This window comes from Octopus bimaculoides, chromosome 25, assembly GCF_046866305.1.
Source record: "Octopus bimaculoides isolate indiv1 chromosome 25, ASM4686630v1, whole genome shotgun sequence".
Taxonomy (NCBI): domain Eukaryota; kingdom Metazoa; phylum Mollusca; class Cephalopoda; order Octopoda; family Octopodidae; genus Octopus; species Octopus bimaculoides.
The window spans coordinates 13,762,843-13,779,965 of NC_142952.1; the positions used below are offsets into that span (position 1 = coordinate 13,762,843).

A 17,123-nucleotide genomic window follows, 5' to 3' on the forward strand; every position below is an offset into this window, starting at 1 on the left:
AATACAGGTATGACTCATTATTGTCATCCAAGTGGACTGGAGCAATGTGAAGTAAAGTCTTGCTCAAGGACACAACATGCTGCCAGGAATCGAACTTATGATATTATGACCCACTAAGCCATTCATCTTTACATGGCTCAGTGGTTAGAGTGTTGGGCTTACAATAATGAGTTCAATTCCTGGACTGGGCTGTGTGTTGTGTTCTTGAGAAAGCCATTTTATTTCGTGTTGCTCCAGTTCACTCAGCAGAGGAAGGAGTTATGATGTCACTGATGCCAAGCTGTATTGGCCTTTGCCTTTCCCTTGGACAACATGCAAAGGTGACTGCTGGTCTTTCAAAAACAACCTTGCCTGGACTTGTGTCTTGGAGCATAACTTTCTAGGCACAATCCAAATTAATTTTTAAGATTGAAAAATGATGAACAGCCTCAATCAATTTTCAACCTTTATTGGGGTTTCATCAGATGTGTCCACATTATTTGTCCAATTGCAGAGAAATAAGCAACCAATCTGTTTTACTTATACAAGTTCAGTAGCTTCAGAGAGCTGAAAACCATTAATTTGCATATTATAAGTGTTTCACTCTTTATTCAATATCCTGAGTGATGAAAGCTGGTACGGTATGGAATTTTAGCAGGTCTCTTTTTTTTATTCTACAGTGTATAAGCTTTCCTCAGTTTATATTTACGTAATGATTTAGGTAAACCACCAAACAGAACAACATTAAAACATTGTCTTGCAAACATTACAGGGAAAGTGAGATGAATTTTTGTTGGCAGACAATGTTAATATAATCTAGAATTGTTTTAAGTTGTGAAACTGATGGTACAAATGACAATGTCAGTAATATATATGTTTATATTACCTCTGTAAGTTGATATTTTAATTATCCATCTCATAACTTGTAAGAATATACCTAACTAAATTCTGAAATAGACTGAATTGAAATTGACCAGATGATAGTTGAATTGAGTAAAATGAAATACTAAGAGATGGTTCTTCAAGAAAATTATATGAGATCAATCAGTTTTCTGATTTACAATGGTTAAATTGAGAGAGAGAGGGGGGGGGGGGAAGAGAGACAGATCAATTTAATTTGTGAAAGAATTCTGCGGATTGCTTTGATCATTAAAATATATCTCAACAATGCGATCATATATACAGAATAATCTGATGAAAAAAGTAAACAGACAATAGATTAATGGTAACATGAATAAAGAAAATAAATATTTCCTCAAACTGCAGCCAGTCTTAGAGATTATTAGATAAATTATTATTATTAACTGATGAGTAATTTCAACTTAACATTGATCATATAAATTGTGAAAGTGAAATGGTAGAGTCCGAGGAAACTAGCAATGGTGGTCGGTGTCGGAAGTTAGTAAATAAATATAAAATGTTCACTAAGTGGAATGAATTACTTTGTCATGAGGAAAATGAATTTTCATCAATGTGTTTCTGCCTGAGATGTCATGTTTCTCAAATACTTTGTTTAAATAACTTTTGGAAATATATGGGTGAAGGCATAACCATGTGGTTTAGAAATTCACTTTACAAATGTGGTTCTGAGTTTGATCACGTTTGTAGGCGCATTAGGCAATAATAATCCTTTCTACTAAAGGCGCAAGACCTGAAATTTCGTGGGGAGGGGACTAGTCAATTACCTCAATCCCAGTGTTCCACTGGTACTTCATTTAAAGAGCCTGAAAAGATGAAAGGCAAAGTCGACCTCAGCAGAATTTGAACTCAAAATGTAAAGACTGAAAAATGCCGCTAAACATTTTGCCCAGTGTGCTAAAAATTCTGCCAGCTCAGTATCTTAATAATAATAATAATCATAATAATAATAATAAGTTTCACCCCCAAAACTGCTCTATTGAGGACAGCTAGGATTTTGAGATTGAGACTTGGGTGTTGAGTATCTTCCATGATACTTACCACCTAAGTACTAAGTTTTATAATTTGTGGAGGGAAACCCCATGAGACTTTTGACAACAGGATGCAGTCTGCTCTCACAGAATTAACCAGAACAAGTAAGATCAGGAGCTCTAAGAAGTAAAATTTAGTAGCAGTAGTAATAATAATAATAATAATAATAATGAATTTTCATCAATGGGTTTCTGCCTGAGATGTAATGTTTCTCAAAAACTTTGCTTAAATAACTTTTGGAAATATATGGGTGAAGGCATAACCATGTGGTTTAGAAATTCACTTTACAAATGTGGTTCTGAGTTTGATCACGTTTGTAGGCGCATTAGGCAATAATAATAATAATAATAATAATAATAATAATAATAATAATGTTTTAATAGTAATAGCAGCATTATTTTTATTTATATATCAGTTTTGAAAAATGGTAGAAAATATGTCTGCCGAATGAATGTTTGTGAGTTTCAACTGAATTAAATGTAGAATTGTTTTTGTTTAATCGAATCATACAAGATTTTGTTGGTAAATTTGTAAATTACATTTCCATAGAATAATGTTTCTTCCAGCAGAACACATGCTGGTAACATCTTTTTCAATGTTGCATCCACCATATTCTGGCAGATAGAGAAACAAAACCAACAAACAAAGCAATTTATATGTTGCATGTTCTTTAAAGTTTATACAACGGAGAATAAAAGGAAAATGAAAAAAATTTAGGAAACAACTTCTGTTTTTTTATCAGAAATGACTGGCATCTCTCTTTCCTTCATATTCTGGCAGATAAAAATTTGCTGCTTTTACAAAATCTAACTACAGCTAAAAGAAAACTTGGAACTTAACACATGTTATTGCCAAGAAATACTTGCCCTCTATTTTTGCATCTTTGTTTTTTTTAAAAAAATCTACACCAGATTCCTCTGTTCATTGGTGTTTATATTTTGAAGGCAGAATCAGTGGATGCAGCTAGTGAGGTTGATAATATATTGAAACATCCAAATTAAGATCTTGGGGAAATTACATTTTTTTATCAGCAGTTTAAAAGTAAAGATGGATGTCCAATTAGTTTGTGATCAATAATGAGTTTAAATAAAATTTAAACTAGTTTTCTTTTTTTTTTGGATGAGATAGTTATTTTTCTTCTTATTGAAATTATCAACTTCTTATTGTTTTCCTTCTGAAATTTTAATTATTGCAGTCTCTCAGCAGTTAAACTGTTATCAGTTCTCCAGTTAGTCAAGTGTATGAGTTCAATTCCTTGCTGAGCTTTTTTCTCTTGATTACACCTTAGACTATGGTAATACTTACTTATAACTTTCTTTCAACAATGGAAAATAACTTAAAGAGTTATTATTCTGATCAAAACAGAAGAGAAATGAATAAACAGTATAGTTATGCTTCGCTCAAGAATCACAATATCACATCCCATTTTAGTTATTTTATTATTATTACTCTACCAACTCTGGTGGTAAGTTGGCAGAATTGTTAGCAAATCAGGCAAATTGCTTAGTTACATTTCTCCTGTCTTTACATTCTGAGTTCAAATTCTGCTGAGGATGACTTTGCCTTTCATCCTTTTGGGGCCAGTAAAATAAGTACCAGCTGAGCACTGGAGTCAATGTAATTTTAAACCATTATTACTCTGGGGTAATTGTATTTATTGAGGTGAGAATAAAACTAAATGTGTTATTAAGTATCTGACTAGAAATAATTGCAACAAATATTCCTAGATTTCACAATTGCCAATGGAATTTCTCCTCTTCTAGTCAGGTGCAAAACTGCAAGAATGCTGCTATCAATGTTGGCACAATGAAAAATATGTCTGGAAAGAGTGTTGAGATGACAGAATACAATCAAGCTGATGTATACCGAATATGAAAGGTAAAATAACATGGTACCTCATTCCTCACAGGATACAAATGAATATTTTTGGGTGGTAACCATGGTAGAGTAAGCATAACGTTGGTCGAGAAATGGTTAGATCAGTGGTTCTCAAATGGAGTCCATTTGACCCTTAGGGGTTCATATAAGATTTTGTCATTAAAATCTATGTGCTATAAATTGGTTATACTTCTTCGGTATACAAAATATTTCAACAATTTTTTTGGTACAATTCCTAATAATATTTAATTATAAAAATATAAAAGGATTTTTTTAAACATTGAATGACTACAGAAGTCTATCTAAGTGAAAGAGGAATCAAAGAGGCCCAGAGGTAAAAAATGGTCGAGAACCACTAGGTTAGAATAAAGTAACTGAGGCAGTCAGACTATGTGATAATAATTAAACTTAGAGTCAACCATGCCTGCATTCACTGATGTAGGCATAGCTAAAAGGTCAAGAAGTTCATTTTACAGTCATGACATTCCAAGCCTTGTGAATGAAACTAGGTAGTTGGAAACTGTGTGGAAGCATAATGAATGTACAGTGCCTGCAATTTGTTGGTCCAGTCTTGTCACATATTGTATGATGCTAATATGGCTTGAGAATTAAGTTAAGAGCATATATGTTTGTGAAATACCCAGCTACTTGCATATCTAATTTAAAAAGTAGTTAGTTCAGTTGAATGACCAACTGAATGTTCATTGCTGAAATTGAAAGAGCATCCATAAAATAAGCTTTCAAGCAACATGACATCAACAGAGATCTCTGCATATTTACTGCCATCAAAATTGATGGATGTGTAAGGAGTCGTTTTTATGAGGACCCTTGGGAGACAGCCTTGGCAACGGATGATAATGATCTACTTATAATGGCTATTGTCTTTTAGACAGATGTTAGACAACATTGTGGCAATTACTTTGATGTATGCAAAAGCTATGGTACATGATACAAGGAATGAAATGGAATCAAGTCTGGAGCTCAATGGCACAAACCATTTGCCATAATGATTTCAGCTATTGGATCAACTAGCTCACCATGAAACAGGATATGTAGATGGTTGTGAATACTTTTCCTCAGTGAAGAATGTATTACAAAACCAACCTGTGACATCAGAATAGAAGCGAAATGGTTTCAAAGACACAAGACAATCTAGAGAAGGAAGATACAGAAGATGAAAGATCCTTTGCTCACACATAAGTTCAGAAAACTACCAGGTGAAATCTTTGATAAGAGGAAAGAAGAAAAAGTGATGTATAACATAGAAGGCAACTGGGAGTTTCTATAGGATAATCTACTGTTGGACATAGATCAGATGTGTGAATGGAACAAGTACCAGCTAGGTGGAAGATGACATGATGGCGGAATATGGTACAGTAGATAGATCAATTAAAATCTGAGAATCAGGTCTGGAAAGCAAGGGACAATATCAGGTATCTAGAATATAGATGTGTCATATATTTAGTATAGAGAAAAGAAAGATGTTTGCTGGTGGTGTTTTATAATGTGAGTTAGAGTAATTTCAGATGGCAAAACAGTGTATCAGTGTGAATCAGGAACATGACTGAGAAAAGTATATATAGATTGCTAGTGGCACACCCACCCTCACTGATGCTGAGAAGATGCAGGCATAGAAGTGAGACTATGAAAAATTGCCAAATGAGGAGACTACATGAGAGAGGGGGTATACTCAAGAGAGGAGTCAACTATTGAAGTTGACACATATATTGAAATGGCCAATAAGGATACGATGTTAGAAAAAGCAGCTAGAGTATCAGGGATAATTGCTGAGATATGGTAAATAGTGGCAAATAGTATATACCAATGTTTGACTAGCATCATTGACATCTCATGACTGGCAGAGACAATTGTTGTGGTACTACTCCAAACTATTTTGGAAAGTGGAAATCACCACTGGTTCCTGTCTTCAGTCATATGCAGAGGTTTACAGTGCTGTCAGACCAAAATTCGGTTTGTTTCTTTTTTTCACCATCATTCAAGTACACCCTCAAGAATGGTTTTGAACAGGTAGTTATGTTGGAATACATATCCATACCAGGTGAGCTTTTAGAATTTCAGTGTAGTTACTTGATACAGATTTATTTAAAATTAACATGTTATCTAATATTATATAAAGTAGATAAGACGTTTTCCTCATGTTTTTGATTGTTTTGTTTTAAGTAGAAAACATCAACTATTTATCGATTAGCTTCAGATGTTGATGGATTTGCCTCTAATATCCATAGATTTACCTCAGAAATTCATCGGTTCACCTCAGAGATTTGCCTTGGATATTCAGATATTGCTGCAAAATTTATAGACTTCTCTATGGAAATTAATAAATCTGCCTCAGAAATTTATAGATTTGCCTTGAATATTTTTGGTTAAAGTTATTGAAACTGATGAAAGGAATAATTAATGCTAAGTTTTGGTAGTGAAGATAATTAATGAATTAATTAAAATGTTTGGCTTGCAGTGAGGTTTGAAGTAGGTATAAGAAAGTAATATAAAAAATTTAAAAAATGGAAAAAAAAACAATTAAATATTTACTTGGTCACTGGTTGGAGATTTGCATTCATCAGTAAATATTTGTCCAGTATTATTAGCATCAAGAGGTTGTGGTCTTTTTCCACGGGGAGAACGAGGTGCTCGCTGGTATGGATCCATAGATCCTGAAAACAATTGTAAAGAATAAATAAATACAGCCTAGACAATGAATTTTGTGTTTTAAAATATATATTTCCTTTTTGGAGACCCAGGGATAAATGTAGAAGGAGATGGTTGGATAATATCCACAATCTCAGTTGGTGATGCTTAGAATTCCAGCTGGAAAGTGTCTATTGATGGTTGCTTCTGATAGGACCCTATGGAGGAGGTGCCTAAGGACTCTACCCCAATGATCATCTCAGGAATAGTGGGAGGAGAAGATACAGGGACGGATGGCTGGAACAATGGATCTTGAAGCACATAAAATTATAAATAATAGCATGTAAATATTGAGTTGAAAAACTCCCCCGAAATTGAAGGCTGTGCATGGGACCTGAAACTATACCTTCTGTAAGTACAATGGGTTCATTTGATTCAATTAAAGAAAATCCCCAAAAATTGACTTCTAAAAGTTCACAATATTTTTCTTATAAATTGAGGAGAGAAAGAGGTAGCATCAATGACATTTGCATGTCGATATCTGCAGGAAACATGGGAGGGAGGAAACAAAGAATTTGGTCTGGAAGTTTACCCAAATGAACTCTTCAATTAAAGGTGTCTAATGACTGGCTGGTGGTGTCCAGGTAATTGTTTCTGAGGCACAAGGCTAGAAATTTTTGGGAAAGGGAATAGTTAATATTATATCAACCCCAGTACTTGACTGGTACTTTATTTCATTGACCCTGTAAAGATGACCATGGCAGGATTTGAAACCAGAATACAACAGAAAGTGCTGTAACTAAATACTATATAGTATTGTCTTTGAGGCTCTAATAATTAGGCTAATCCATTGCCCTATGTTAGGCTCAGATAATAAAGATTTATAAAAGAAAGAGGAGCTAAGAATGACTGGAATATATGTGATGACAACAACAAATGAATAGATGTAAAAATAAATGCAAAACAGACCCAGAAAAGATTGTGAAATAAATATAAACATGATGAAGTAGATTTAAAGATGAAATAATACAATGACAGATTATAATGTATTCGAAATAGACACATGATCTGACCAAAAATAAATCAACATTAAGAATTCAAATCTTTTATTCTATGACAACCGATTAAGCCAGAAGTTATCTTTAGTTTCTGTAAATATTATGAGGACAATATATATTAATAACAGAAGCAGTATTAATACTGCAAGGTAATATTTATCTCCACTTAAACCTGGATGCTCTGTTAGAACAAACTATACTGTGGTAGATGTCATGAAAGAAACTCTCATATAAGTTTTTTGGTACAACACGCACCCTTGTTTATATCACTAGTAGGGAAATAAATCTCCATTTCCAACACTGAGGCCATCAGATCACATAATTTTGACATTACTTAGTCTTGTCAATGATGAACACTCAACTGCTAGAGATAGCAGCAACTTGTCTCTCCACCAGTGATATATAGCAAAACAGTGCCAGAACAGGCACTGATGTTGCGATTAACCAGTGAGCTTGTTAAAAAAATATATATTAGCAATAGAGGCAGTATTAATACTGAAAGGTAATATTTATCCCCACTTAAATATGGATGTTCTGTTAGAACATGCTATATTGCAGTAGACACCATGAGAGAAACTCTCATACTGGCTTTTGGAGTGATGTAAACAAGAGTGCATTCTGCACCAAAAGCCAGTTTGAGAGTTTCCCTCATGGTGTCTACTGCAATATGGCATGTTCTAACAGAACATCCATGTTTAAGTGGGGATAAATATTACCTATGAGGACAATGAACTGTGCTCTAAATCTCACAGTAATCGCCTGGATAGACTGCAAGAATTTTCCTATAAGATAGAGTTAAATGTCTTGCTGTCAGTGAAATAGGAAATCAATAGAATAAGTGCCAAACATTTATAACATGAATTTGTATGGCAGCAGCGAATTGATTTATTTAGCAACCAGCACAGTGAAGGCACATGGCTTAGTGGTTAGCGTATTCGGCTCACGGTTCTAAGGTCATGAGTTCAATTCACAGTGATGCATTGCGTCCAGGGGCAAGACACTTTATTTCAAATTGCTCCAGTCCACTCAGCTGGCAAAAATGAGTAGCACCTATATTTTGAAGGGCCAGCCGTATCATGCTCTGTGTCATGCTGAATCTCCCTGAGATCTACATGGCGGGTACACGTGTCTGTGGAGTGCATGCACATGCATGTTAATTTCATGAGCAGGCTGATCCATTGATTGGATCAACTGGAACCCACATCATCATAACCAATCCGGAGTGCCAGTTTATATTTCAGCACAAAATGATTTAATCTGAGATAATATATTGAAGCTGAGGTAGTTTACATAATGTTTGTCATACTAATTATGTATAATATGCTCACACATGCTATGTATGTAGTCTTTTATTGCTTACAACAGCATATATTATTGAGTTTCAAGGTATGTCATGCATTTAAGATCTGGTTATTGATACTCTTCTTCCTTGAAGTAATAGTATATACAGGTGTTAGGGGTAAATTTGAAGAGTTTTTATGCCTCCTTTTTTTTCAGGAACATGTTGAGGTATTAGTCAATGGCATTGGAAAGCATAAAGACTGAAGTCATAGTTGAGAAAAAGTTAGTTGATATGGTGGAGTGGAGGTGATCTGAATATTGGAAAAGAGTTACCTCCACCTTGATGATTGCATCGGGTATCAAAATGACTGCTGCTCAATGTTCTGTGAACATTGTAAAAGCTGTATAAGATGTGATATGGACAGCTGCAAAGGAAACTATGAAGCTAGGGCCAGAAGAAAGGGACATAGCCAGTGGAATTCATCTCCACATCTTTGAACAGGGCCTTCAGCCCAATTCAGATGGTTATATGAAAGTGTTGGAGACTATGGTCAAATGCTGGCTGGAAGGTCACATGTATGGCAGCAGGGTTCGGATTTTTGCCATACCTCCAAAAAGAGTCAGAAAAAGTTGTCAGAGAATTTCTGCAACTTCACCAGCTCCAATTTCTGATCTTCTAATTTCCCCGATTGTGACCCCATGGATTAACATGTGTGAGGCACAGTTGAGAATGACACCAGCTGTTTTGCCTGCAATGCCAAAGCCAAGCTGGTGGCCAAAATCAAGGAGGTGTTTGAAGATCTTCCCAAGAACACAATGAAGAATGCATTCACCAGGTTCTAGAGCCATCTCGAGGCAAGGGTGAAAGCTGAGGACAGCTACTTTGAGTAAACTGTTATCTTTCAGCCATAATAAAGTTGATAGGTTTTGATTTTTTTAAATACTTTTATTTTTGGATGAGATATTGTGCTTTCTTTTCCATTTATGCAAACTGTCAAATTTAACCTGAAAATCCTGTATAATAGTATATAATATTGGATGCCAAAGTATATTATATATTTAAGTTCTGATCATCCATACTCTAATTCTCTGCAGCAGAAATAATGATTTCTTACACTGAACACAAGGTCACAACTATTTATTGGGATGGTAACAGAAGGGGAGTGTAATGAATTTCATTGATTGGTGGTCTGGCACTCCCCTAGTTATGATGATGAGTATTCCAGCAGATTCACTGAATGGAACAGTCTGCTTGGGAAATTAGCTTGCAAGTGGTTGAGCACTCCAGACATGTATACTCTTAACATAATTCCCAGGGAGATTCAGCATGTGACAAGGCTAACCCTCTGAATTACAGGTACAACTCATCTTTGCCAGCTGAGTGGACTGGAGCAACATGAAATAAAGTGTCTTGCTCAAGGACACAACATGCCACCAGGAACTGAACTCACATCCTTATGAATTTGAGCTGAATACCCTAGCCATTAAACCATGTGGACAAAAGGTAAAGTCAACCTCAGCATGACTTGAACTTAAAACATAAAAGATTGTAAGTAAATACTATAAGGCATTTTGTCTGCTGTCTTACTAATTCAGCCAAGGCAATTTGAAATTACTTGATTAATTCTAATCAAAATTTAATGCGGTTTTGTTGATTTAATAAGGACTTTATTTAAAAGTAGGCAGTATTTGGAAGAACTGTAGGATGGATGTTTTAGGTAATGCAATAATATACAAGTAAGAATATTCACCATACAAATCAGGTGTCCCAATATTAAGCAAACAAATTTTCTGGATTATGTCCACTACAGCTAGACCAGATTCATTGCCAAAAGCCATTCTGAAATAAATAAATAAATAAAAATAGAAATAAGAAAGTATGTTTGTGTATATGTATATATTTATAAATGTAAGAATAAAAATGGTAAGTTTTATTCAAAGAAAGGCCGAATAACTAAGCAAGAATATCTAATCCTACAATAACAATCAATATTCAAGTACCAATTCTTTAAACATTATAGAAAGAAGCATTCCAAGACCAATTGTAATTGTTCAATTCTGGTCAACTTGTTAACCCTGGACTGTTCCACTAAAGTGACTAATCAAATGTTCAAAAGTGATCTACAGATCAAGATAGTCAGTTATGGGTAGTCAAACACTGTTGTTTGATCAGTGTTCATGATATGGTTATCACACTCTCGCTTTGGTTAATCTGTCTTAGAAGTAAGGACTGAATTGATATTAATTCTGATAAGTTATAACATGAAGAGAAAGTAATTTTGAACAGCATTTATTAGAAAGAGTTTTTGTTTCTGAAGAATATTACTTTTGTCCATGAAGAGTACATCTTTACTAGTTTATTTGATAAAACATTGAAAAATAAATGTCAAAATTAACTCTTGGGTAACACACGACTCATTGCTCATTCCCTTTTCTTTTCAGCTCCTGTTTTAGTAGTATCTCCTCCACTTACATTTCTCTTCCAAATTGAGATCTGTCATTGCACAGTGAAATTTTAATTCACAACATTGTTGTAGTTATTACAAAATTTAGTCAATTATCTTTCTAAAAGCGTCTCACAGCCACCATGTGATGATTAAGCCATCACCATAAAGTGACAAAATTAAACATATTTATCAATCAAATGAAATTAATTAAAAAAAAAAAATTATTGGAAGTTAATCTTAAAATCAGATAAAGTTTATGTCCAGACTTGTTTATACTAAAAATAAATAAAAAACAACTACATGAAAATTTAAAAATATTCTGAAATCTGTTTTAAAATACTTTCTAACTTCAAAGAGAATTTTAAAGAGGTTGTATTTCAAAGTCAAATGGATAGCATAAAAGAAATAAGTTCTATTTGGAAGCTGACTGAAGTTCACATTTATACTATTCTACATAGTCATGTCAAAGACAAGAAAAATGGACTCACAGGCCATAGGAAGAATTAACACATATACTAGTCACATTCCCTGGATGCTCATTGTCAATCCATGCCAAAAGACACACTATGTCAGGCTGGAAACCTGGGTTCCATCGCCGCTGGGAGGGTTTTACCTTTAATGCTGTGCTGTATTCCTGGAAGATTGATGAAGTCATTAATATAATTGTTTCGAAAACCAACATGTTCAACAAAAACTTTCAATGTAAACAGATATTTCTAGAAACACTGAAAATAATCATTTAAAAAAAGCTAAATTTTACTTGATGCAAAATCATGTTAAAAGAACAACAAAAACCACAAACACAGAAACTGCTGCCAAATTTTTTGTGACTGTAATGAGATTGGATATAAAAATAGACGAATTTAAAAAGCTTTTGTAATGCACTTTACTTTTCATGGGATGTAGCAATGTCGGGAGAAATTAGTTAATTTAGAAATTATAAGCTATCTGTATTAACAATATTTGTATTAACAAGTACTTGAACTTTTTGCTATTTTCTTAGTGTTTTCCTCATATATTTAGAGTTTTGAAGTTGAAAACTATTAAAAAAAAAAAAAAATAAATAAATACAATGCATTGCTATTTTGTTGGCAGAGGAATTACTGTAGTCTTTAGGTTCCAAGATCATAGAAGGATAGAGGTAAGAGTAAGAATGTAGTTGTTTGTAAAATCATGTGCCATTGAAATTCTTCAGACTTCCTTCACATAACATTATGACATCTGAGCAAAGGTAAGAAAGTCCATATTTTATTTTGCTTATTTATTAGTTTAGGATGGAAGAACAGTACTATAGCTTTTCTCCATCTCTCCAAGTCTAGAGAATAGTGGATGGGGTTAATAAGAGAAACATGGGAGTAAGATATGGTTTCTCATGGGGGAAGGTATTCACTTAGGATTGCATAAAAGGCTTAGTATGAGTTGATAACATTAAGGATTGTACTCAAGCACTAATCTGATGTGGAGTCAGATGCAGAGGTGAATCAAAGACTAAAATATTCTTGCCAACTCAATGCAGTGGAGAGCAGCTGACAACACAAAAGCAATGAACAGCCAGAGGATGAAAGACAGAAGTCAGTAGCACAGCAAGCAGCTAACTACACTTTAACTGCTGTTACAACTACACCAAAAACAATAACATTCAAAATGCACTTGACAGTATTTACTTTTTGTTTATGGGAAGAATAAAATACTGTTTATCAAAAATCAAAACAGATTTCATCATCCTCTTCAACCCTAACAAATTATATTTAAATATAGAAATGAGATTGTATAGGGAAGTATAAAGAAATAGAATTTCATTTATTACTGAATTACATTTTAGTTATTTAAATTTTGATCCTACTTTTCAAAAGTTGATTAAGTAAGATCCTGTATACCTCTGACAAAATTTGAAGTTAAATTCATATCAACCTGTGATTATCTGAAATCACAATATATACTAAAATACTCAAATTATAATAGCAATTAATCGCAACAAATAAAATCAAATAAATAGATCTTTAACTTTAAAAAGTTACATTTTCTTTCCTTTCCTTTTTTGTTAATAGATTTATATTTATTTCTCCAGATTACATTTTGAAATTTGTTTGGACAGGGAGTGGCATTTGTCAGCTAAGCAGACTGAGGCCTACATCTCAATAAACCCAAGTATGGGTTTGAGCTCATGATTATATATTGCCAGTACTGAAGGTTGGATAGTTGGGATAAAGTTGTCATGGATGAGACATAAAAGCAGTTTGTCATCATCATCATTTAACGTCCATTTTTCCATGCTGGCATGGGTTAGATGGTTTGACAGGAGATAGTAAACTGAAGAGCTGCACTAGTTAATTATCTTATTAGTGAAGATTAGCCATTTTCTTGACTCAGATTTCCAAGTGACAAATAGATAACAGTGTCACTTCAAGGAATGCATTGAATGCTAAAAGCAGCATTATATTATTTGTAAGTATTACTATGAAAACACAGTTTCTTCTTGGATAACATCAATATATTAACAATTATTATTTTTTTAACAAAAAAAATTAAAAATATCAAGTGTTAATGTAAGATGGGCAGATGACTGAATGAGCATTGTTAGTAAAAATACAATACTTTCCATTGCTGGTATTACTATATTTCTTTAGACTATAACATATTATTGTTATCAACAAAATTGCTTTTAAGTATAGTAAGTTTTTTTTTTTCAGACAGTTGTCTTATGAAGACTTCCAAAATTTTATATATTGCTTTTTATTTTTTTAAGAAAATGCTTTCATGTTACAAAAACTTTTTGTTGCTAAAAATATGGTACAGAATCCAGAAAAAAAAAGAGGCTTAAACAAAATATCTAACAATAAGAAAGTAATTCTGTTTCAACTGGATTGTTAGATATTTCTTTATGGGCTAGTAGCAACACCAACTCAGAAGTACAAATAGCAACCACTATGAAAGTGTTGCAAAATGATAACGTAACTTCTTGATAAATATATTAGTAATGTAAAATTAAAAAAAAAAATAAAGCCAAGACACAATCAAAAGAAAATATTCCATGCACTCAGATATTGCATATTTTTTGGTAGTAAACAGATTTAATACTTATGGAGTGAAGATAAAAGTTAAAAAAAGGAAGTTAAATTTAAAATTATCATTTCACATAACCATTACAAGACATTCAGGTGAAGAATAAAGTTTTAAAAGGAATCAATATATTATTAAGCAACAGGAATGTAAGAAAAAACAAGTCATTTTCAAGAAAACATGGAAAAAAAAAAATCAATATCAGTTTGTGTTGGGTGGTTCAAGTAGAATTATAAGATATTCTTTAAAATCTCACTAAATCTGATGCAAGTTGATGTTGTGTGAAAGGAATAAATAAAATGATAAAAAAATAATTAAAACAAATTATTTTCACTTCAAGTTAGTTTAAAATGTTGGAAATATATAATTGTATTTTTTAATAAAAACTACAATAAGAAATAACTAGTCAGAAATGCTTCCATGTTAGAAGAGGCAGTAAAATGTCACCCCCACCTCCTCCAAAAAACCCAAATAAAATAAAAAAAGAATCAAGATGAATGAAAGAGCTGAAAAAACAAAAACAGATAAATAAGATCCGTTCACCATCTGCCCAGAAAATTTACCATGATTTTGATAGAGATGGATAATTTAGGGATATAATGAATATTTGAATCTCCAACTTAAATACATAGCAGATGTCTCCCCTAAAACAGTGGTTCTTAACCTGAATAGTAATGTTCCCTTTTTTGAAATGAGAGCTCACAAAGGGGCAGTTAATGCAATGGGGAGGTGGTGGTACCAAGGGGAGGGGATGAGTATTTAGAGCAGTGAATGTCAACCATTTATATCCCTATGGACCCCTTTGATTCCTATTTTATTCAACTGGACCCTAATTAACATTCAATATTTAAAAAAAAAATCCTATTATATTTGTAAAATTAAATATCACAAGGAATTGTATATTTTTTATCTTTCATCTTTTACTTGTCTCAGTCATTAGACTGTGGCCATGCTGAAGCACTGCTTTGAAGAATTTTTAGTCAAATGAATTGACCTCATTACTTGTAATGCCTATAATCAGTGATTGTTCTGAATCAAAGATGACAGCCTCAGAAATTCTTGGAAACAAGGTGGCAGTGGGATGAAAAAAAAACAAAAAAACAATACATTTTCAGATCAGATGGAATTCTCCACCCGGTGAATCAGTTATTTATTTAAAAATTAACTTTGAGATTTTACTATGATTTTGAAGCAAAATTAAATTTCTTCAGACATTAAATTTATCTCATTTTGTAAATAGAATAACATAAAAATTCCATTTTATTCCAATGAAAATATCATTGTGTAAACATTGTGAGTAGAACAAATAAATGTTTAGATAAAAATCATATGCATCTGTGTGTGCATTCTTTTATCAGCCCAAAGGCTGTGGCCATACTGGAGTACCACCAGTGTAATCCCCTTTTCAATGGCCATTCTTATGCAATTGACCTTTGGTGAAGGAGGAAGTTCAACACTGCTGCCCTCTTTTGAGTTTCTTGCTGAGATATAAGTTCATCTAGGACCTTGGACAGCAGGAGGTCAAGTTGTTCCTTGACAACATCTACCCTACTCCATGAAGATCCCTCAAATATTTTTGCATGCATGCATATATATATATATATATATATATATAATACATACACACTTGATCTACACTCTGATTCTCAAGTGCTTGGACTATATGCTTAGCTAGAATCTGATGCTATTAAAAGCTTTCTTGTAATCAATGAATACAAGAAACAGTTAAATATTGTATTCCTTTATCCTGTCTTGAAGCCAGTTTACTACAGGGAAATGATTAATTGTAGAGAAAACTGCTTGGAAGTTGGTCTGTTTCAGATGGTGGGGTGAAGTCCACAGTCCTCAGCATTCTTTTTAAGATGACAAGTGGGAAAACTATGTACTTACAACATGTGTGTGTTTGTGTGTATACATATATACATATTAGCTATATCTATTGTGCTGCTACTACTGCTACTAATATTACTACAACTACTACCACAGCTGGATTAAACACCGTTGGAAACTATTATAAAATAGCTACTAAATTGCTAGAACATTTTCTACTATAATGGTTCTAATTGCATGTTTCTGGGATGAAATAACACTGAGATTTACATTAGAATAACTTTATAACCATTTCTAATGGTTGAAACTACAGGGAAAAACATCTACTCCAAGTGATACTGGGTTACTTAAATAAGGAAGAGATGTGGAAGATATTATTCGGCGGATTCTGATTTGGTGGGATTTTTTTCACAAGGTGCACTTTGGTCTTACCATACTATATGATGAGTCTAAATCTAGAGAAGTATGATTGTTTTCATGAGATTCAAGAGATGGTTTTAAAGCAATGGCTGGCAACCTGTTGGTTGGACATAACCAGCAGCACTGACGTGGACCAATAGTCTGCCAGCCTCGCATAAGACAGGCCCTTTTTGTAACCTGTCCGTGTAGAATGATAACATGTAAATTAGAGAGATAAAGATTTAGATTTGAAGCAGCTGGATTTACAGTCAATATTTTCATACATATATACATATACATACACATATGTATGTATATATATATATATATATATATATATAGATATATATATATATATATATATATATACACACACATATATATACATATATATATACATACAATACATACACACACATATATACATATACACGCATATATATATAAACACATACACACACACATATATATTTAAACACACACACACACACATATATATACATACAAATACACACACACACACACACACACACAGAGTCCACAAACAATGAGTAAACACCAGAAATAATTAAATCATTAATTTTGCAGAGATTCT

General features: G+C 33.1%; 1 protein-coding gene across 14 annotated transcripts in view; it reads right to left on the reverse strand.

Annotated features, from left to right (window-relative positions):
* LOC106876481 (syntaxin-binding protein 5) overlaps positions 1-17,123 on the reverse strand; it is a 435,422-nt gene that overhangs the window by 67,669 nt on the left and 350,630 nt on the right. For all 14 annotated transcript variants that reach the window (XM_089341867.1, XM_089341861.1, XM_089341866.1 and 11 more), the window contains 3 exons: positions 11,728-11,873; positions 10,544-10,632; positions 6,358-6,479 (listed from right to left, as the gene is read on the reverse strand). In XM_089341867.1, the coding sequence (XP_089197993.1) occupies positions 6,358-6,479; positions 10,544-10,632; positions 11,728-11,873 (357 nt within the window). The remainder of the gene's footprint in view (positions 1-6,357; positions 6,480-10,543; positions 10,633-11,727; positions 11,874-17,123) is intronic.